The sequence below is a fragment of the Podarcis filfolensis genome, assembly GCF_964270895.1.
Source record: "Podarcis filfolensis genome assembly, chromosome: 8".
NCBI lineage: Eukaryota > Metazoa > Chordata > Lepidosauria > Squamata > Lacertidae > Podarcis > Podarcis filfolensis.
This window is the reverse complement of record NC_139611.1, coordinates 57600662-57623730: the sequence shown is the minus strand read 5'-3', so window position 1 is coordinate 57623730 and position 23069 is coordinate 57600662. Positions and strand designations below refer to the sequence as shown.

The 23069-nt window shown below is 44.9% G+C and overlaps 1 protein-coding gene across 25 annotated transcripts in view; it reads right to left on the bottom strand.

Annotated features, from left to right (window-relative positions):
- The window catches only part of MACF1 (microtubule actin crosslinking factor 1), a 293076-nt gene that overhangs the window by 114044 nt on the left and 155963 nt on the right, over positions 1 to 23069 (bottom strand). For 22 of the 25 annotated variants that reach the window (XR_014551046.1, XR_014551047.1, XR_014551048.1 and 19 more), the window contains 12 exons: positions 22115 to 22308; positions 21271 to 21433; positions 20374 to 20457; positions 18320 to 18427; positions 16814 to 16912; positions 15935 to 16087; positions 15093 to 15181; positions 14444 to 14579; positions 4539 to 9956; positions 2878 to 3027; positions 2023 to 2238; positions 603 to 752 (listed from right to left, as the gene is read on the bottom strand). Coding sequence is in view for 21 of the 25 variants with exons in the window: in XM_083625102.1 (XP_083481228.1) it covers positions 603 to 752; positions 2023 to 2238; positions 2878 to 3027; positions 4539 to 9956; positions 14444 to 14579; positions 15093 to 15181; positions 15935 to 16087; positions 16814 to 16912; positions 18320 to 18427; positions 20374 to 20457; positions 21271 to 21433; positions 22115 to 22308 (6960 nt within the window). In the remaining 4 variants the exon portion in view is untranslated. Of the gene's footprint in view, positions 1 to 602; positions 753 to 2022; positions 2239 to 2877; positions 3028 to 4538; positions 9957 to 12142; positions 14416 to 14443; positions 14580 to 15092; positions 15182 to 15934; positions 16088 to 16813; positions 16913 to 18319; positions 18428 to 20373; positions 20458 to 21270; positions 21434 to 22114; positions 22309 to 23069 lie in introns of those variants that run through there. The other 3 variants (XM_083625111.1, XM_083625110.1, XM_083625109.1) reach the window with 2 other exon arrangements.

Genomic DNA, 23069 nt, shown 5'->3' with positions numbered 1-23069 from the left:
CCAAAAGGTGTGGGGTGGTGGAAAAAACAGGAGTGAAAGGAGGACAACTCAGGGCAATGAAAGAAAAGTGGAGGGAAGAAAAAAAGAGGCCTACCAGCCTCAATCTGGCCCTCCTAATTCATCCACCAGAATTTCCATAAAGGCAACCTTTGGTGGTCGGGATGCTGGCTAGCAACTAGCAGGAAATGGCTACCACCATAACAGCCCTGTTTGTGAAATACCCTGAAGCATCTGGCTCCATAAGGGAGCAACACTCTCAACCAGACAGACCAATGATCCAATACAGCAGGGCCATTCTCATGTGGCTAACTGTTGTTTCCAGAGCTGGAAAGGTCCCAGAATGAGTTTGTAAATACTGAGGACAACTTCCTAAACATATGCCTTTTTACAAATATTGAGTAGCTGATAGGATAATTGCATTCATGGTTGAAATGAAGTGAGCCAAGACAGAAGGCCCAAAGTGACTGGTCCCAAGGGTGCTCTCAGCAGAGAGTATAGGTCCCCTAGTTAGCATGCGGACAACCAGGAACTCCCAGCCCCCTCCGTGGGAAGTTGCCACCCTCCCAGTCAGGCTTAGCCTGTGACGTTGCTATGGCAACTACCTTGTAGCTCTGGAGGCAGGAATTCAAGCTGCTGGCATCAGTTTTAGTGTGGGACTCTAGATGGTTGAGTAACTCTGTGGTGTCAGACGCCCAGCTCAGCAGCTCCTGGAGCCTGCCCTGCAGCTTCCCATGCTGTGCTAGGATTTCAGCCTCAAAATGAAACAACAACAGAGAAATAATAATTAAAACCAGAATAGGAACAAAAGGGCAAACCAAGGTCAGCCAAAGATGCCAAACCTTAACAAATATTGGCATTTTAGCTGACAGGCGCAAAACTCTGGCCTATTCTTGAAGCAAAAGTGTCTCCACAAGGTGACTCTCCTCTCAAGATCCATGTGGTAGGAGAGCTCTTGTGAATGGCCTCACATATAGCAGCGGTAGCAGTAGCTGCTTTTTAAACAATGTTTGCCACGGGGGGGGGGCAATAAAGGAAGTCTTTTTCAGTACGCAAGAAATTCCTATTGCTGCATGAGGAGTCACTGTGCAAGAGAACAGAGAAAAGAAAAACTAAGGGGAAAAATTATGCACAGATGAATATTCCCCCACAAAAACTGTCGCATGAAGTGGTCACTGAAACTCAGATGCACACACTCCACACAGGCAGTGTTCAGAGGTGGGACAATGTACGGTTGAAGCCCAGGACATCACTTAATTATTTGGCATTTCCCCCAAATCATCTGCTGGCCACAAAGAGAACAAGAACAGGATGCTGGAATAGATGGGTGTAGGCGTGATCTAGCAGGCCTGTTCTTATATTCTTATGCTGTTAATGGCACATTAAGGACAAACAGGGGTTAGAAAGTTGATGTGAGTATTAATCTGCTTTTAGTCTACTGTGAATAATGGTTGGTTTTTCTTACTGATAATTTTATTGTTTATCATTTTTGTAGATCACTTTGAGGTCTATTTTTACTATCAAGTAGTATATAAATTTTGTGAAATGAATGAATAAAACAAATTTCCACTTATGCAATGTGTGTGTGGGGGGGGACGACATTCAGACATGAGACCTTTGCAGCTCCATTTTGCTTGCATACAATGGCCCATTTTCTACCCCTTCTAGGAAAAATATGGGTTGCTTTCAGACAGGAATTTAATATTGTAAAAAAGGTTGTTCGGATATTGCAACAGGATTCTTTTTTAACACTGTATTTTCCCCAGAAAGTGTAGATACAGATTAAACGGGGGGAAATACAGGCTGGCATTTTGATGCCAATGATGTTCGTGTGGATGCTGCAAAGACAACAACAACTGCATGTGCAAGGAACAGTCACCCCACAATAAACACCTGCCTGGAAGGACCCTGGAAAGGTGGGTCCTGTGCTTCCCAGAACATTCCTTTGTCATAGAATCGGCAAGCACCTTCTTTGAATAAACATGGAGCCTCCTTGCCAAAGGAAGGCTGTAAGGAGTGCAGTACCTTTTCTGCTTCTGTCGCAGCACGAAGGTTCAGTAGCCAAGAGTCCAGGGCCTCGCTGACGGAGCCAAAAGACTTCTGAAGGTTCTTGGCATCTTTCTCCAAAGCCTTCAGTAATTGCTCAGGGACTTCCCAGGGAGGGTTGGATACAATCCCTTTCACTGCCTCCAGCTCCTGATTCATTGGAGCCGACAAGTTCCTCAGCTCTGCGTCCAAGGCCTAAGGGGCAAAAGGGTACCTATAAGCAGACATCGAAGCAAGACAAATGGTCCTGCCAAGGCTGGAACGAACTTGAGCCTCACACTCCCCCTGTCTGCTGTTAAGGCTTCTCAACTCTTTTCAGGTCATGGTAATCCTGTCCAAGCAGCAGAACCCAAGAAGCTCTTGTACATGTGTCATCGTCCAAGCATGAAGCAAGATTTGGTCCAAATAGTTCAATCCAGTACAAGTAAAAAACAAACCAACAATTGTAATCTGGTTTAAGGGTGTAGACGAGGGTTCAATTCTCACAATGGCCCTGAACTCCCTTCTACAGCTTTCGGCATGCGTGCACACACACAATACTCTCTCAGCCTCATTCGCCTAGTGTGATCTACATCACAGGGGTAGATCAGACCAAAGGCTAAAAAGTACTTTGCAAAAACTACAGAGGATGTGAAAAGAATGAACAGCAACAGTAACTCATCTGATTGAGTGTTAGCCTTTTGAGGTGCCACAAGACTCTTCAGAAGTCCCTGAGAAGCTTACAGGCACAGCAAGTTGACAGGGAACAAAGGTGCTCTCCTGTGAATTACCATAGTGGCCAGCCCACTGGGGAAAGTGACCTTTAGGTGTGAAAACCAAAGCCACTCCTCTTACCTCAGCCTGGCGAAGCAGTTCCCGCAGTGCTGCTGAACTCAGATCTGCAACTTGAACCCGCTGGATGCGCATCTCAATGTCACGCACTCTGGACAGGAGCACAACCAATTTCTCATCATAGCTGAGGCAAAGCTGTTTGCTGTGTGGAGCCTATGGAGTCAGAGGCATTAAAACACAGGTTTTAGACAGAATAGGAGAGATACAAAGCACAACAATCTATTTGCATGGTTCTAGCTTATTTCATCTAAAAACTCCGTTTCCTGTAGGGCCAGATTTCATTTTTTAAATAAAATATTAATTTCTAAAAAGATTGTAAGGTTTCCCTGATAGTGGCCTGTCTTCTTGAGACTCTCTCCCAGGAGGGACTCACCAGTCTACCTGGCTATCAACCTTCCAACATCTGGTTAAGAAATCCTTACATTTGGCACCAAATGCTTTCTGGCAGGACCATTTCCACTCAAGACCCCCTGAGACAAGCAAGTGCCTCATGACACCAACAGGACACCTGACACCATGTGGTGTCAGCTGAATGCCTAGAGGTTGTAGTGCGGCCAGAAACAGCTGCTGAGGCCTGACTGGGCTGCCTGGTGGGCCTAACTTGGCCTGCAGACCTGAGGTTCCCCACCTCTGACTTTCAGGCTGTATTTCAGGGGCAGCCAACTGCCCTAATTTCTGAGCATTGGCCATACTTGTTTGGGTTGATGGAAGTTGGAGTCTAAAACATCTGGAGGGTACCCTATTCCCCCACCCGCTATATCACATTTATTGGGCATGTAACTTCCTCTTCCTTGCACTTCTAGGGGGCAAGTCAAGCTCCAAACTAAGATGAGGAAAGAGCCACCTCTCCACCTGCCCCTCTTCCCTGAAGCTGGCCAACTGTAAAGGAAGACATAGGCAGGGCTGCACCAAAGGGAAGGGGGCCTGGTTTAGCTTGCTCCTTCACTGACTACCTGGCCTCCCAGAGCAGTGGTGTAGTGGTAGAATTTGAAGTGCATCATGGCAGCCCCCAGTGCCATCCATGCCCAAGTCATCAAGATAAGTGTGACTGCAATCATGTCCACAGTTTCCTGGGGAGTCAGCTCTCCTTAAATGTAGAGATGCTCCCTCCTGACTGCATAGATTCAACAGGTAAAATATACTAAGCTTCAGCAAAATAATAATAATAATAATAATAATAATAATAATAATAATAATAATAATAATAAAAAAAAAATAATAATAATAAAATAATAATAATAATAATAATAATAATAATAATCTTCCAGGAGCTGAAATGCAGCTGTTAGCATTTCACCAGGAATGCAAATCACCTTGGCAAAAGTGAAAATGCCACAATTTCAACTGCTTGCATGAAGTTAAAAGAGAGAAGCATTTAGCCTCTTGCTTATTTTTTCTCGTGTTCTTGACTTCCTCTATGTTTATCTGTCACAAACCTGAAAGCCTCATTAGTGCCTCATTTACTCACCAGAGTGAGGAGGCTCCATAAATTATCCTGGTGTTCTGGTAGATGCTGTTGCTGCTCTGAGAGAGTCCCAGAGGTGCACTCCCCTGTGTCCCCCAACCCACTGTACACCACTGCTCAAGAGATATACTTTCATTTCAGCTGTCCAGCTAGCTTTACAATATGAATAAATGTCTCTGAGATTAATAAGTCCACCTACCTTGGCAAGTTTGGGGGCATCTTGGCATTTCTCTTCCACACTGCCTTCAACCACACAGGTGGGTTCATCAGCATCCTTGCTTTCTCTGGTCATTTTTGAGGTTTCAGTGTCTTGCACAGGTGCTTTTCGCCTAGAAATATCCCTCTTGCTTTCTGGAAACTCTTGGTCTTGCAGCATCTGTGCCTCTGGCTCCATTTTCTTGTCTCCCATAGAACCAATGTGCCTCATCTCTTCTGCTTCTGCATCCACAGGCACTCGTTTGCCAACAGCACTTCCATAGTTTCTAGTTAGCGCCTGGACAGCATCCTCTTGTTTGAGCAAAGGCACAGAATGATAATGACTTATCTTGTCCTCTAGGATCTCTGTGTTTTGCACGGGTTCTGTCTTGAGTGTAGAAGGCCCTGAGGATTCTGTGCCATCTACCTTAGTAGTAACATTAGCTTTTTGGACCTTTGAGATAATTGGCTCTTTGGCCTTTTCTTGAGATACACTTTCTTCCAGATTATCTACCTCTTCTACCAAGTAATCTTGGTAAATTCTATTCTCTTGCTCTATTAACTCTCTGGGTGAATCTGTCTTTGGGGTAACATTCACTTTCTGATCATCTGTGATGTTTGCTTTAATTCTGTCTTGCTTGTTCTCTTTTCCAAATGCCTGTGGATCTAGTCTCTCAACCTCCACTTGTTCGATTGTGGTCTGGCTGCTGGTCAGCCTGTCAGATATATTTTCCTGGAATGATTCTAGAACCCCAGAGGCCAACTCCTCCTTGATCCTTCTCATCAAAGTTTCCTTGGAATCTGGGGTAGGAGGGGATGGCCTTTCTTGGGAAGAGCCACACACCCTAAGTGGTTCTGTTGGGGCAGCAGACTGCTTTTTATTCTTTTTTGTTTTCTTCTTCTTGGTGCTTTTTAAGTCAATACTTTCTGAAGTGAGAAGATCTGAGGGTCTTAATTGAGATCCAGGGCTTGGTAGTTCAGTCTTGATGTCCACACACAGCAGCTCATCAGAGGCCTGTTTCTTGGGCTCTACAACTGTAGGAAGTCCTTCAGAATTTATGAAATCATTTTCTTCCTCCGTCTGACCTACAGAACTGAGTTTCTTGGGTGCTGACACCTCCAGAGGTTCCAACTGTACGATACCCTGAGCTTTCTTCTGGAGGACAATGGCTGCAGCATCACTCTCTTCCTGAGTAAATCTCTTGTCTTGTTCCTGGTCCCCATTAATTGTCTGGTTCATCATCACATTCATCCCAAACTTCTCCTCCTGAGACATAATTCCTTCCAATTTCTTTTCAATCACCTGATCATTTCCTCCTTGCTTTTCCAATTCGCCTTTCTGGAGTTCTTTCCCTCTCAACTTGCTTTTCCTCCTAATATTTTTTTTCTGGGCTTTAACTTTCAGGGCATCAGCTGGGTCTAACATATAGGCAAGCTCAGGTGCCAGCCTGCCTTCTGCTAAAAGCTGACTAGCCAAACTATCCAGTGCAGAAGGAAAAGGAAAGGAGGCTGGCACTGATTCAACCACTTCTTTTGCCATCTCTTGAATCCCTTTTGAAGAGTTGTTAGTGGCATCACCAGTTAGGCTGCTCTCCATAGCTGAAGGCACTGGAGTCTCTTTCTCATCATGATTCTCAGCAGCATGTTCACAAAAGCCTAACACTTCAGACATGGAGGTCCCATTCTGCAGCAACAGCTGGGGCTGCTGATCTTCACGTTCTTCCAGGTTCTCACATTCAGATCTATTGTTGCTTATTGAAACACTTTCTTTAACTGTGCTGGCTAATTCCTCACTGATTAAGCCCCTCTCAATGGCCTCTTTTAATGTCACTCGTTCTTCACTCTTAGTACCAATAATTCCTCCAGCCAAGAGCTGATTAACAGCAATGGCTTTAGCTGTATCTTTATCTAGCACTTCTCGCTCCAAAGCAGATGCCAGTGTCAACCTTTGGCAAGTTGAAGTCTCCATGATGCCACCTGTGTCTGCTTGAGCCTGCAACAACCTCAATGCAAGCATGGGGTCTACCTTGCCAAGCTTAACTGCTTGTGGATATGAGAGTACATTCCCAGTCACTTCATCTTTGAGGTCTCGAAATGGAACAACTTCCAAGTATCTCTGCCCTGACTCAATGTCAATTTTGCTTTTCCTGACCAGTTCTGGATAGGAGACCAACCTACAGCTCTCTGGATCAATTATTGCATGCTTCATTTCAGAGGATGCAATGGCCTTTTCCATAACTGCTTTGGGCAAGAGTCCTTCCTTCACAGCTTTAGCCAATATAATCTTCTGCCCAGAAACAGGGTCAAATATGCTTCCAGTTGAGGCTTGTATTTCTTGAACATTGTTTTGAAAATCTGAGCTGACTAATCCCAGGGATACAGCTTGAGGCAAGGGCATAGGTTCCTTTGTTTCTGGATGAATGTACTTGTGCAAGCATATACTTTCTGCCTTTCTGAGATCTTCATAGAAGCCTTGGTCAATCAATCCATGTTCCACAGCATCCTCCACAGAAAGTCTCAAGCCTGTCTTGTGGTGAATAATCCCTCCATCAGCTATCTGCTTGGTCAGGAGTTGGAATGCTTTATCCTTGGTGATAAAGCCCTTTTCCACAACCTGGGTGATTGTCAAAGGTTCTTTAGTTTTAGGATCTAAGATGCCTCCTATTTCAGCCTGCAAAGTGATAAGCTTCTCTTTGGTTGCATCCTCAGCACCTTTCCCCTTAGATGCTTTCTCTAGTTTCTTAAGATCTTCTTGGGTAGATTGCTGTAAGAGGTCATGGTTAGAAGCCAATGTGACTGACATTTTCTTGCCACGCTTGAAGTCAACAATCCCACCGGTAACAACTTGCCCTTCCAGGATTCGTGCAGCGGTTTCTTTGTCCAACAGACCAACCTCAGATGCATCCTTGATGGAGAGAATGGTTTTTCGAAGTGGATCTATAACACCACTTATGGCTTGATCAGATGCTAGCACCTTCTGCATAAGTTTCTCATCCATCAGTCCTTCACCAATTACTTCTTCGGTGGTTAGTGATTCACAGGTCTCAGCATCAAAGAAGCCACTGAATATTTTCATCTTGTCCATCAGTTTGATGGCTGTATGGCTGGGTACAACTCCACAAGCAATGGACTCATCTAGGAGCATCTTCTTCCCTGTCTGTTCATGAATTATGCCACCATCCTGAAGCTGCATCAGCAATATTTTAAGGGTGTTGTCTTCTCCCAAGTCTGTCGACAGTTTTGGTGATGCAGAACTATCAGTTTGATGGAAATGATCCATTTTTCTTTCCGTACTCAACTGTTCTTCCATAATATGGTCATCTGTAGATTTCCCTTCAGCTTGACTTTCAACTGATTCATTTCTCACTTTTCTAATACTTAGCCAGTTCATAGAGTCAGCACCTGCTGCATCTTCTGCTGCAAGAGTGACATTTTCAATAGCATTTTCCTTCAAATTTTGAGATTCCTCTAGTTTCTCCAAATCAACAGTGGATATAACAGTTTCTTTTTCAACAGGATATATTTCAACACCAGTCTCCCACTCTTTGAAAACCATCTTTTCTGCCTGCATTTTTGAAAACGTAACATTTTCCCACGAGATCTCCACATTTGTGGATTCCATTTCAAAGCTGGAGTTCTTGATGGATTTGGACTCTGGCAATTCAATTTCATCCCTGCTCTGGTTTGTCGTCAGGTTTTGCTCTCTTCTGGACTCATCCATTTCACTTTTAAGGTCTCCCACAGGACCCACTTCCATCTCTGGCATCTTTACATTCACACATTCTATTTCTTTCACTGGAAGTTTTCCAATTTCTATTTCAAGTGTTTTGTTAGATGGACAAATTTCTGAGGGCATATATCCTTCAAGCTCTTCTTTGGACACAGATAAATTAAATTCAAATTCCTTCAAAGCGAATTCATTATGGGCTTTAGTAACCACAGTTATTGTCTTCCCGTCCTCAAAATCATCCCATTGTTGGGGTTGGCTTTCACTAGTTTTTAAGGGATGGGCATTTGATCCATTATCTTGAGCTGCAACAAGCATTTCAGCAAGGTTATTTAACTCCCCATCTACAAGCAGCAATTTTTGGCCATTGCTGATGTTGACATAGCTGTGAGTCATCAAATGAAACAATGTCCTTTCTTCACAGCTTCTTAGTGGACATTTGCTTTGGTTCTTAAGGTCCCCTGGGCTATCTGAGGGGGGGATACTCCTTTCCTGCCTGCTTGGAGAATCTGCAAGGGGCATGTTTGGCATGACATCAGGAAGGTGGATTGATTTCAGTTTCTCGATGGCATCTTTGTCCAGAATCCCACGTTCAGCAGCCTTCTCCCAGGTCAGGATCTCTCTGGTTTGGGGTATGAAAAGTGCCTCAATGTGTTGGCGTTTGCTTAGAATCTTATGGGCTAGCTCAGAAGACAAGATGCCCTGCTCCAGGGCATCTGTAACAGGGAGAATCTCACCCGACTTGGGCTGCAGAAGACCCATAAATGACCAAAGGGATTCTAGAATCACTACAGCAATTCTTGATGCTACTAAGTCTTTCCTCACTGCTTCATCCAGCGAAAGCCTGTCTCCTGTAACCGTATCTATAATGCCACCTGTCTGCAGCTGTCGGACCAGAAGGGCACAAGCCAGATCTTGGTCAATCAGATTATGTCTTATGGCTTCATCCACAGTCAGCCGGTGGCCACTTCTGGGGTCCACAATGCCACCAGCAAAGAGCTGTGCTTCCAGCAACCTCACAGTCACCTGCTTCTCTATTAGCCCTTCCTGAACTGCATGGAAGATGCTCACTTTTCGGCCTGAAGTTAAGCTCACCATCCCACCTGCCAGCTGTTTCACTGGGAGCAGCCTCAGTCCTGTCTCCTGGTGAAGGATGCACTGCTCCATTAGGTTGCTCAAGCTAATTTTCTTGGCTGAATTGGGGTCAATCAAGTCCTTGCAAGACCTCAGACGGGAAACCAACTTCCCATGAAGGCGGGTAGTAATGCTTCCTCTTTGAAGAGCCTCTTCTAAGCTGATCCTGCCTTGGCTGGAAGAGTCTATAAACCCACCAGTGAGAATCTGCACTTCTGCGATTTTCAGCCCAACGCTTTCACTGATGGTTCCATCTTCCATTGCAGCCACAAGTGGAAGAAACTGCTTCCCTTTGGCATCTGTGTTGTCTACCAGCTGGATGGCACTCTGCAGTTCCTCCAGTAGCTTGTAGATCCTGTCGTTTATGATGCCTCGTGCCAGGCCTTCTGCCAAAAGGAGCTTTTCACTGGTATTGGGAACCACAAGGCCAGTTGTGATCACCTGGGCTTCCAGCAGTATAAGGCCTGTTTCTTGGTCTAGGAGACCTTTTTGCATGGCCCCCCAAACAGAAAAGACTTCCATCGTGCCAAGGTCCAGCACTCCTGCCACAGTCTCAATTCCCTAAAGAGAGGGAGGGGGGAGGGGAGAAAGAGGGAAAAAAGTTCAAGAACAGAGAAGCCACTATGAAGGTGTTTGTTAACTATAAAGCACCCCCAAGTCCAATGATGTCTCAGTCTTTTAAGGTACTAGAGAGCAGATTCCCCAATGGATAAGGATTTTTCTTGTAAGATTTTGGTTTCGGAAGTTGTTTGGAGCTCAATCTAGCTAGCCATAAGTGGCTACTCTGAGACATTTCGGACACCCATCAAGAGGAGCAAAGCAGCCAAAGCAGCGAGATGGACCGAGTGGCCAGGATGTTCCACATAAAGATACAAAGACAGATGGGGAAAGAGAGAGAGTACCATGCACTCGCCACCCTTTGTCATTTATATATGCAGAAAGAGAGACAGGTTGCACAGAAGAGCCACAAGACAGGGTCACCAACAGGAAGCAAAGGGAAAGGGAGGAGGGGAAGTGGCACAAGCTTAGCCCCCTCCTCAAGCTTCCCATAAGCTTAGTACCCACACACAGGCATGAAAAGTGGCAGACCATGGAAGAAGAGGCAGCCATGCCATTGAGCTCTTTCCCCTGACCACTTAAATGACAGCCTCTCACATTTCAGCACAACGTTCACCCTCACCATGGTGTTTCAGAAGGCTTCACAGCCCTGTCTCGTGACATGTCAAAATCCAGCCTAGAATAAGCAATTACCATGGGCAAGGGGTGTGTGTGTGTGAAAACACTGGAACCAACTTGAACAGGTATCAAGGTGCAACAAGGACCTCAGACACTGCTCACACCTACATCTAGCAGTGATTTCCCAACAACATCCCTGAGATTCCTTAGTCTTCTGTGCGGATGCAGATCATGGAAGACAAACTGCCTGAAGGACCCAGCTTGTCTGCCATTAGTCATCTCTCCATCACAATTGCAGTTACAGGAAGGCCAAGCCAGGAGGCGCTTTCGGCTCATCCAGTGCAACTACTGTATTCTGCAGATGAGATGCTTTAGCTGGTAAACTAATGGTGAAAGGAGGCCAACACATCTCAATGTGTTTCTTCCAAACATAAGCTGGTTTGCATACGATTCTAAGCCATGATTTGATTCAGCCACAGTTTACTTAACAACCCACCAGTCAACTACAAGTTAACAGATGGTCAAACAAGGCACAATTTATTCCTCAAAAGTTTGGTTTGCTTTCCAACTCCTCTTGCCTTGTTGAACATCTGACTGAAACAAACCATGGCAAAGGAAGGATGCTGAGTTTGCCTGTAACACCAGGCCATAGTTATAACAAACCAAGGTTTGTAAGTGAACAATAAACCATGGATTGTAATCATGGATTGTTAGAAGAAAACAAATTAAGCTACTTGGCAGAGTTGGCACAAAATGCCAAGTTTAGCACTGTGTGCAAACTAGGTCACAGGCTCATCGCAGGAAGTTTTCAAAAGCTGAGCCTAACCCCACCCCCACCCCCACAGCTGATGGAGGGAAGCAGCATAACGATACTCCTTTGAGGAGATACAAAAGGGGGGATGTCAGTTCTAAGGATGACAGAATATATGTAGTGGAGACCACAGATATTTATAGAAATGACTTGAAGTGACTTACCCAAGGACACTGCAGTTGAGCTTATGGCTGTGCTGCAGTTTGAACTAAGAGCCTCCCAATATGCCCAGAACTCTATCCCCTACAGCACACAATGGGAATTTCATGGACTCTTAATCTGCACTTTTGCGCTAAATTGGAAATCTGGTGAAGGTAGTTTAGCTGGGAAAAGGGAGGGGGTGTAGCACTACGTAGACTTGTGGAATCGCCACACCTTGGCCATCTCCAGCCTGCACTGCACATAAACCCATATTTGGGGGAGTGGTACAGATGCCATATTGGCTGGGGACTGGACTTCACTATGTCCATGGAGGCCTGCTTGCCATCCAGACCATGGGTGCAGCTTGCAGGCAAACAAGCCTGATAAGGCATTCAGACTTCCTAAGAAGAGGCTGTGCTCTTTCTGGCTCCAAATTGGCAGAGCTAAGAGGTGGCCCTGACAAAGCTCCATTCCAGGGACCCACTGGAAAGGCCTACAAAGCCTTCTTGCACCACAATCAAGACTCCAGACATGCACATCCAGATATTAAAATCAGCAAGAGAAGAAAAGAGAGAGAAAAGAGGGGAAGGACAGGAGTCATAAAAGGCTTTTTACTTACCAGAGTTGTGGGGTTTGCCGTGAGCAGTGAAAGAAGACAGAGCCTTTATGGAGCAGCTCAGCCGTATGGCACACACAGTGTAAAAGCTGGGGGGGTGTTAGCATCCGGCATGCGACTGTTTGTTTTGCACAAAAAAGTAGAAAGAACAATATCCCCCCCAAAAACACACACACCACTTTTTCTCATTTCCTGAGTGAGGCTTTTGGTGTGACCTCCAGATTGTTAGTTTTAAAAAACGACAACACAAAATTGGAAGCAAGGATGGCAGTTAATCTGAACAGTAATTCCACATGAACACAAACCAAACAGGGACACATCATGCTCAATGCAGAGAGTTCTATCATTTTGGTTTTGGCGTGCAGTTTCCCATTGCTTTGAACCAGACATTTTCAACCAAGATCTAGAGATTCTTCCATGAGCAAAAATGGTTTTCAAATGGCTCCCCAAAGGATTCCTACAATTGTGATGCACTCAAACCAAAGTAAAAGGTAAATCCACACATAAGTGGAGACGTCTAAAAGCAGCTTTCACCTTCCTGGCACCCTCCAGATGTTTTGGGCCACCGCCCGATTCACCCCAGCCAACACAATCACACGGGACTGGGGCTGACGGAAATTCCAGTCCAAAGCATCTGGAGGGAGCCACATTGGTGACAGCAGGTCTACAGCTTCCTTGGGAAAATCCATTCCTCTCTGGTCACTCTGCTCCACTCTGGCCTTTCTTCTTTAGAAGACCCCTGCTAGTTCACATGCATCTCCTGCAGTGGGCAGCCAGAATCAAAGTGTGCTGGCTCCCAGTGAGTTACAAGAGGGAACAACGTGAGCAGATCAGTATGGCCTTTTCCATGGAACCTCCTACCCCTGTACAGCTGGTGCTGCAGGAAGGCAGATGATATGGTGGTCTTCAGATCAGGGGGCAACTGATATATATCTAAAACAACATTTTAATGCTTCAGTGACAGAAGTGGTTATATTTACTGAAATGCTGCCATCCCATACAACCTTTAGCCCAAATACTAAAAAGGGCAACAGTGCTTTCTTCCTGGCTTAACAGGTTCGTTAGTGCTTCAAGACACAGGGAGGTAGCAAGCGTCAAAACATAACTCCACACAGATATACATATTGCATTGGACACATGAATACCACACTTACGTACATTCAATATACAGAGTATACCCAGGCAGGACTCCAGAAGAACAAACCAAGAAACACAGATGGGACAGATGTTCAAAGACATTTTTGCCAGAAGGGAGGGTGGCATAAAGTGGAGCTCAGAAGTGTGTGGAAGAAATGTATGAAATATTTTCTGGCAGTGAAGTATCCTATTATTGGAATAACACAGCCCTGTCATCCCATGAGGGTGGGGAGGTGAGGAGGGGGAGAAAGAGATTTGTTTTCCTCTTGTTTGCTTCAGATTAGAAGCATGCATTATACTTAGGTCAGGTTCTTGGTTCCCTTTGCTGGCTTTTCTGTTCTACTCCATGACCTCACTTGCCTCTCTTAGCTTCTCCCTCCCCCCTCCACACCCCCAACCATAACTGTTAGTAGCAGAGCTGACCCAGCCATTAAAGAGCTACTGGGTCTTGGAACAGCCTCTGATCCTTTCTCTCTTTCTATCTCTCTTTTCTTTGCTACCTGCCCCTGACACCTGAACTCTTCACCTAAACTGGGTCTGCAAAACTCTAGGCTACTGTAATTTATGCCTTTAAATTCATGCTGAAAATTTCTTTTGTGGCAGTGCTGCAAGTTTATAATGGAATTCTTCTTCTTCTTCTTCATCATCATCATCATCATCATCACCATAGGTGAAAGGCATCCTTGGAAATCTCCAGTCCCAGATTACATGGGGAATGCACTCATTTTCAGAGTACAGCTGAAGAAACAAGATGGGGTGGCCAAAGTCTTATATTTTTTCCTAAGAGAATGCATCAACTAGCAGCTTTCCTCTTCACTTTAGCATGGTTGCAAAGGAACCTGAGTATTCCAAAGGCACAGGAGCCCTCCATGGGCAAGGAGTCTGGCAACCCTAGTCTGTCATCCACCCAAATCAACAAGTTTATGAAACTCTCTCTTGTCTCATCCTTCAGAAACCAACTCAGCAAAGGAGGAACCTCTTCAGAATGCAGAAGATGGGAGAGAATGGGATGGAGCTGACTAATAAGGATTTTCAAAAGCCATCAGGGCTGTGGATGAAGGGACAAGTGCTGCCAAGAACAGATTCTCTCTCCCACCCCTGGGGAGGGAAAGAAAGAAAGAATATCACAAACTGGGGAGGATCCTGGGATGGAGAGAGGAGGGATACCTTATGGGCGGTCTCCTGGGCCATGTGACTTTGGAGCTGCTGGAGCTGTTCAGTGGAGTCAGAGCACAGCTGGTCATAAGTCTTCTTGAGGACATCCAGCTGGGTCACAATGTGTTCCTTCTCCTGGGCAGAAAGCCTGCAGGTTGGCACATAAGAGACATCTCTTGATATAAGCACGGCAATTGTAAAACCCTAAAAGGATGCCTGCTGAGATTATGGGTTGCAATATAGCTTCAGGCTTGCAATATATTGAGTGGAGGAAGTGGCCAATTTAGCCCTATACTGCTTACTCCAACTGGCAGGCTCCAGGAATCCTGATGCAGAGGTCAACCCTGGCACCTTATACATTCAAAGCATGTGCTGCATCATTGAGGTGCAAACTAACACCTCTGTGGTCAAGTAAAAAACACTCCATCAGCAACGACAGCCTGGAAATTTCCTCCCTAGCTCCTGTGTTTCTACAGGACATCCATTTCAAATTCCCATCTTTGTTTTCTCAGGGTGACAGCATAAAACACTCCGAGAAGTTAAGTGAATTTAAAAATAGGGAAAATGCAAGCTTAAACTCCATCCCCACCCCTTGCAACAACTAAATCTGCAATAAACCAAACAAATTTAATTCTTTCTGACTGACGTTCTCCCAACTCACTTGTGTCCATGCTTTGCAAGGAAGATCTGAGCAGTTTTGATAGCTTCTGAGACTTGCTCCTGCTTTGTAACCAATTCCTCATTTAGAACCTGATGAGAAGAAGGAGAGTACTATGTTCAGAAGGGCAAGAAGGGTGACACATCTCTAAGATCTAGTGACACATGTCCAAGCACTGGAAGAAGCTCAAGGGCCAGTGACTCAATGCAGCCTTCCCAGCAATGTTGGCGGGAACTGATAAGAGTTATAGTCCAAAACATCTGGAGGGCACCAGATCAACACAGACTGGACTAGTAAATCCAAATAGATCACTAGTTCCCAGCATCAGAATTAATCAGCTATTGTCTTAAATCAGAAGTTCAAAATAGGTCAGTTAATTTGGGGATTTAAGAAACCAGCCAATTAATAACGTGAATGAACCTCCATTTGGAGTAATATTTGAAGCAGAGAATTCTTTCTGAAGAAAACAGCTTCAGAGAGAGAAGGGGGAAAAACACAAAAATCAGTGACTATTTCCAGAAGGAGACAGGTTTATTCAGGCAAAAACTCACACAACAGTTTGTTCATTAAGGCCAGAAGAACAAAAATGAAAAAATAAATCCAACTTCAAGCAAAGCAGAAAATGAACTGAGCCCCCGAGGAAGTGGAAGGGCTCACATCTGGTGGAAAGGAAGACGTTTTCTGCCTTCTTCAAGTGACAAGGAGTTAGCAGCCCACCTGGTGATGTCCTACTGCCCACTAGAGAGATAAACCCCAGCAGGATTGACCTAGGCTTAGTCTGGTATTGCTGACACACACTGGAAAAGGATCAAAGGAAGTGAGAGGCACCCCCTGCCCTTACGCACCTGCTGCTCCAAGATGGACTTCTCAATATCTCCGAGCTCTTTGCCCTTCGGTGGGACACTTTTGAACTGTGCACTCTGTTTGAAACCCATGACCCAGCCCAGGAGTTCCTTCACTTTGTCCACATGCTCTTGCTTCTCCTCCTCCACAACTTTCTGTAAGAAGAAAAAAGAGAGAGAGATGGAATATGGCCACATAAATGTTTGCAACAAAATCAAATACTTCTTATAGGCATGCTAAAAGATGTGCTGGCTCTATGTCAGCAAGCCTTTGCTAGATATTAGCTAAGCTGTTATGCCACGGAATGCTCACAAACATTCTCACTTGCTTGGGATAGATGTATCAAGAACAAAACACTGACACAGTGTAGATTCTGTGGGTGAAGTGAAAGTTAACCTGGTTGGAGGTTACATACAATGTAAGAATATGGTGTTGGTGGGGAGGCAGATGGATATGTGTGAACACAGGAGTTTGGGGGAGGGGGATTAAGTGGGAAAATTTCTGGACAGGGGACTGAAAAGCAAGGGCCTAATGTATACATAGTATACATAGACAGAAGTGGCGGGTCCTTGAGGAAAAAACTAAATGGCAACTATATTGGGTTAAGGAAGGGCAAGGGAGAGAGATGGTTAGAAAAGAACAACTCCTCACATAAGGCTTAGGGAAAGGAATGACTGCAAGTATTAGCAAGAAGCTGATGGTTTTGTGACTCTATGCCAACCAAAGAGCCCATCTAACTGTTGCAGCCCTGATGCCTTCAAAGGAAAGGGGCTAAAACTCCCAAGATCACATGCGGCAAAACCCACTGCCTAACCCCAGTGGGCCACAATGAATTCACGATGCAGACACCACAGAGCAGCCACTATAAAATATATCCTTACTTCTTCCTCTTCCAGGCGCCGGAGAGCATCACTGATGTACTTCACGTGCTGTGTGGTCAATGTGACCAGAGCTGTGTAGCGTGTGCGCAGGTCCATGAACTGGAAGGGTGGGGTGGAGAGAGAACACAAGAGAAAAACAACACCACAAAGAACGTGGTTGTTAAAGCCAATGAATGACAGAGCATCCAACTTCCCACTTTGCTCCGAACATGCAGCCTTTCTCATTCTGGAGAACAGGGAAATGCCCCCACTCACTGCACAATCTGATGGACATTTCTATAGAGCCAGCGAAGTGCAGCAGTCTTGGAGACAGAGCATGTGTGCATCTTAAAATAACAGTTAAATACGGAACGGGAGAAGGAAGAAATGCTGAAGATAGCCTCTCTGCTTTTCAAGGAAGAAAGGCAGCTTTGAGAGCCATCCCAGGGTGGTTTCTAGCTGGAAGAAGAACTCTGCCATTTTGCACATGGATGTGAAATCAGGATGCTTCTCTCGTGTACATCTCTTTCCCCCAAAATGTTAGGGTGAGGAAGACAGCCATATCCTGAAATAGCCCAGTTCTGACAGCAGGACCAAGACACCCTCTCTCTCTCTCTCTCTCTCTCTCTCTCTCTCTCTCTCTGTGTGTGTGTGTGTGTGTGTGTGGAAGACTGCTGAAGCTAAGGAATTCTAGCCTTGTAAAGTGGTACTATGCAAGGGAACAATTTGCTGTGAGGTGTGCAGGAAAAGGCCAGATTGCAGGGGGTTGGACTAGATGACCCTCAGCATCCCTTCCAACACTACAGTTCTATGATTCTAAGAAGCAGAGCCCCAATCTGTTTCATCAGGGTGGAAGCAAAGAACAAAAACCTCACTTGGGGCCACCCCCAACACAAACTCAGTGCAGAAACTCAAAGAGGCAACTTGCTCAGCACCCCAGGCTTCCATATGGAGCAACAGCCAGTTGAGATTTCTCTTGCTGGCTCTTTTTCTTTGGATGCTTCCAGACAGGGGCTTAATTTGCAAACGGGTGGTTGGCAACAGGGTTTTTTAAAATAAAAATTCCAGATCAAAAGGGGGGCAAAGGGGACATGGGCTAGCATTTTGATGCTGACAATGTCTTGGGGATGCTGCAAAAACACTGTGCATGCATGAGAAGCACCAATCTGATAACCAAGCACCCATCTGGAAGCACCCTTGGACTCATCCAAAAGATCCACACACAGCGAACTGCATGGTGCTCTTTATTTACCTTGCAGGTGGCAGAGCTGGGTCGATCCCTGTAGGGATTTGAACCCGTGGTTCCAAGAAGTCTACGTATGCCAGACCCTGATGCTTAGAGCTTAGAGCCTCTGTGGCTGACAGAAAAGACAGTGAGGGTGGAAACTTTTACACACGGGTTCAGGAGGAGAGGCAGGAGTGCCACATGTCCATCTACTCAGGAAACTGAGCAAGCCCTCGCCTCCCCTGCCCCACTCCACTTCCAGCCTAGAGAACACACTAGCCAGCAGCGGCCAGGCTCCTCACCTCCTGCGTGACGGCATCGGAGGAGGAAAGCATGCGCCGGCGCTTCACGGGGGACTTCTGCTGAGATTCCACAAATGCACGGTACGTCATCAGCTGCAGCTCATAGTCCTGACAATGCAAAAATGGAAACAAGGGGGTTTCAGTTCACAAACCCCACATTTAGTACTGCCACATAAAGCGGAAAATGAAAAACAGAATCCCAAAGCAAATTGAGCAGGCGTGTATATGAGAGATTCCTTGGGATGAAGGGCATTCTTGAAAAAGTAGTAAAAAAATAAAGATGCCACACAATGCCCTTGTTCACATGTAACGCAAAGCCACACCATGGCTTAGCATGAACGAGGAAACATGAGGCCTCCCACAGAGATTGCAATGGCTTTGAGACTTCATGTTTGTTTTGCTGCTGTGCAATGCTGAGCTAAGCTCTGATTTGGCTTAACGTGTCATCTGAAACCAGGCTACTGGATTTAGCTCTCCGGACAAACCACAAGTTGTAAACCATAGGATAAACATTAGTTAAAGTTCTAGGTTTGTCTGCGGAGAGCTAAACCACAAGCCCAGGTTCAGACAACATGCTAAGCCAAACCATGGCTTAGCTCAATGCAACACGGCAGCAAAACAACTACAAAGGAACACAGGACCTGTGTTCTTCCCCCCTACCCAGGAGTCCACCTGCTAAATTGTGATTCAGCTTAGCATTACATGTGAACTGGGCCAATGTGTTCTCTCTGCACACATGCCAAATCTTTTTAACCTATTATTATTATTATTATTATTATTATTATTATTATTATTATTATTACTACTACATTTTCCATTTTTCTGTTCACACATCTTGTTTCCCCCGCATGCAATATTTCTGTACAGACTTCCCAACCTAGCATTCCATGGCGTTCATAATAAACCTAAATTTGCTGCATCTCCATTTATTTATCCACCCTACTTTTATCCCTTTTAGATCATTGTTGTAGTTGACTGCTGTTCATATACCGTATTGGCCCGAATATAGGCCGCACCCACAAATAAGCCGCACCTTTAAAAAAAATTTTGGGGGGGAGAAAAAAAGACAATGCCCGAATATAAGCTGCTCCTTTAAAATTGGGTTACAGGCTGAAAATTGCTGCGGTTGGTAGAATTGTAACTCCATGCCAATTTAAGCCTTTGATCTTGCAAGTTACCAAACAATCACAAAAATCGCAAATCACTATTCAATTGCTACAACTCCGCAGGCACTCACGCATAAACGGCAAATGAACAGTCTCAAACACAAATCAGCAATAAAATATTTTTTTTGTTGCGTTTCACCGTATGTCTGTTTCAGCAGCAATATAAAAGCCAATTTTTGTAAGGTCACGAATTTAAGCTGCACTTTAACTTTTCACAGTCAGAATTGGGGGGGGGGGTACAGCTTATATTCAGGCCAATACGGTAATTACCACTACAGTCGTACCTTAGAAGTTGAATGGAATCCGTTCCAGAAGTCTGTTCGAGTTCCAAAATGTTCATAAACCAAAGCGCGGCTTCTGATTGGGTGCAGGAAGCTCCTGCACCCAATCAGAAGCCACAGAAGCCCTGTCGGACATCTGGCTTCCAAAAATAGTTCACAAACTGGAACACTCACTTCTAGGTTTGTGGCGTTCGGGAGCCAAAATGTTCGAGAACTAAGCTGTTAAAAAACCAAGGTACGACTGTACTTGCAAACTGATTTTAGCATCATTTTTTTTAATACTCCCCAAAGCTTTCCATTCGCCCTTTGTCTGTTTATGTCCAGATTCCTTATTTTGGCTGTCATATTTGCAAGTTCTGCAAATTATGTCAAATTTTAACCACTTAAGTTGTACAATCAAAAAAAAGAAAAGAAAAAGAAAATGATGGTTTTGAAAAGGTTTTTGATCAGATCCTCCCAGAACTCATGGGATAACTTTAAAGAACCCACATATCTCTTGTGGTTTGGTCATTTGCATTTCAGATAACCATCTAAATCCGCCTTTGCCAATCTGGTGCTCTCCAGATACAACTCCCATCAGACTCAGTCAGAACAGCCATCGTATTACCTTGACAGCAGCTGAGTATTGCTGAGATAGTTTCTGACACTGGTCCAGTTTGGCTTGATTTGCCTCTATTTCAGCAAACAGCGCCTTAAATACAAGAGAAAAGCAATGTTAAAATCACGGTGACAAACTGGAAGGTTTATCTGCCCTCTCAGGCGGTTTGTTCTCTCTGTGTTCTCTTTCCTACAGATTCACATCACACCGCCCACACACTTCACTTAATTACTGAGTTAATTATTCCAACAAGAACATCCCTACAGTTATCAGTCGGTCACTGAGCTAGGGACACCCCCGCCTTCCTAATTTATGGTTCTTTTCCTTCAAAAAGCCATAAGAGACAACCAGCTGGATCAGGTCAAAGACCCATCTAGTCCAGCATAGTCTTTCCCAGATGCAAGCAGGACCCAAATGCAAGAGCTGTCTTCCCACACAGATTCCCAGAAACTGGTATTCAGAGGGATAGCTCAGTTAGTAGAGCATGAGACTCTTAATCCCAGGGTTGTGGGTTCATGTCCCCCTCTTGGGCGAAAGATTCCTGCATTCCAGGGGGTTGTACTAGATGATACTTGTAGTCCCTTCCAATTATATGATTCTATTACTAGCAGTCACTAATAATCTATTTATTAACTGCTTTGTTCTCCACGAATCCTAAAGCTTATTAATTTTAACTATGGCTTTGCATTATGCACAAACCCAGCGCCCTTCCTTAAGAATGGTTTTTTGGTCACTCCCCACCCTCAGACGCTACAAATACATGAGGCAAGAGCAGCTGGAAGGCAAAACAAACTCTGGAGAAACAAGCCATGATTTGTTTGATCATTGGTAGAATAACTTGCAGTTAACCTGTGATTTGTTAAGCCGACCATGGCTTAAGCAACAGTGGCTTTGTCCGGGCCTTACCATTTGCTGGCTGAGTTGCTCTGAAAGGACCCTGCTATCCTCCGCTTGTCCAGGTTTCATCAGTTCCTGCTGCGTTGTGGTCTCCTCAATCCACTGGATCAGTGCCCCATGACAGTTCCGGTAATCACTCAGTACTTCCTCAATACTCTCTAGCTCTGATCGGCTGTCAAGAGATGAAGAGGAGGAAGAGAAAATGTGAGTGAGATAAAACTATGAGCCTGAAGTTGTATGAACAATATTGCTTTGATGTAAGAACAGTTTTGCTGTGTATGACACTTTCTAAAGTAAAAAAGAAAAGAGGATTAGGTTCTGCCCTGTAGAGGCTTGCAATCTGGGATGGTTTACTAAAGACCTGGAATGGTGGAATCCTGCAAGATTTGGCACTTAGAACTTTTAGATGAGCGCTAAAACAACCTATAATTCCAGTGGCAAATCCATGTTGGGTAACTAATCTTTACCAAGAGCCATATTTTGATCTGGTGACAGCAGCAACACTGGCATCTACCCTCACTTCCTGCAAGACTCTTTAACCCCTTCCTGCCTAGCAGAAACAGCAACAAAAGCCTCTGCAGAGCCCTTCTCTGTTCTCCTGTGCAAGAACTGGCTCATGTCCTTCTCAAAAGCAGTAACATATGAGGTACGGGTAGGCATTATTTTCTCTCTTTTGTTTTAATATTCCTTTATTTTAAATCATTTATTACCCAAGGAATCCCAGAGCAGGGTACAGAAAACAAAAAGGGAGTAGCTGGCAGTTGCAGTCTGAAACATTTAGAGGGCAACAAATAGAAAAGTGTGGATTAGCCTATCAGTGAGAAAGCAGTTGTCCAGAGGTGGTTCTTCTCACCGAGTCTCGATCTGTAGGCTAACCCTCTGCCAGCGATCCCAGAGTTGGCTCCCTTTCTCCTGGTAGCGCTCCAGGTCCGGACTGCGCTCCTGCTTCAGACGGTACAGCTGGTCTGTCACAACTTTAGCTCTCGCCAAGTCATCTTCCAACATAGCAAACACACTGCCCTTATCGTTCACTTCACTGATCCATTGCTGCAGCATTAAAAATGGAGAAAGAGAGAGAGAAGCGCTGATTGAGAATGACTGAAATAAAGAATAGGCAGGCTGCAAGAACCCATCCTCTAGCTCAGCCTTAACCAACCTGGTGACCCCCAGATGTGTTTGGACTGCAACTCCCATCAGCCCCAGCCAGCACTGCCATGTTGGCTGGGGCTGTGTGGAACTGTTCTGCAAAATGTCTGAAGGGCACTAAGTTCGCAGTGCTGTGAATATTTATTTATTAAGGTTTTATACTACTCTTCGTTCAATGAACTCGGGGCATATTATTATATAGCTAAAATGATAAATACATAATCATTTCAATCAACACACGTTAAAAAGAACTAAAAATACCACATCTGTCTAGAGAGTGATTACAAAGCCAAGCATATAAAAATAATAGGACATTGACTCAGTTCACACACAATGCTAAGCCAAAACAGGCAAGCTTGTGGGCCTCCGGACAGGTGATTGTGGTCACTCTTCTCCTCCTCCAATCCTGCCACCACCATGTTGCCATAAGCTAAGCCACAGTTGGGCTTAGCATTACACCCAAACCTGAGCTCATGGTTTATGTCACTCTAGACAACCAAAATCCATAATCAAGTGTTGTTCTACGACTTACCACTTGTGGTTTATCTGGGATAAACCACAAACCTGGGTTCAGACGTTATGCTAAGCCAAACCATGGTGAAACTCACATCAGTCCGGCAGCAGCAGCAGGACCAGAAGAAGAGCCAAGCAGCTGCATTCTC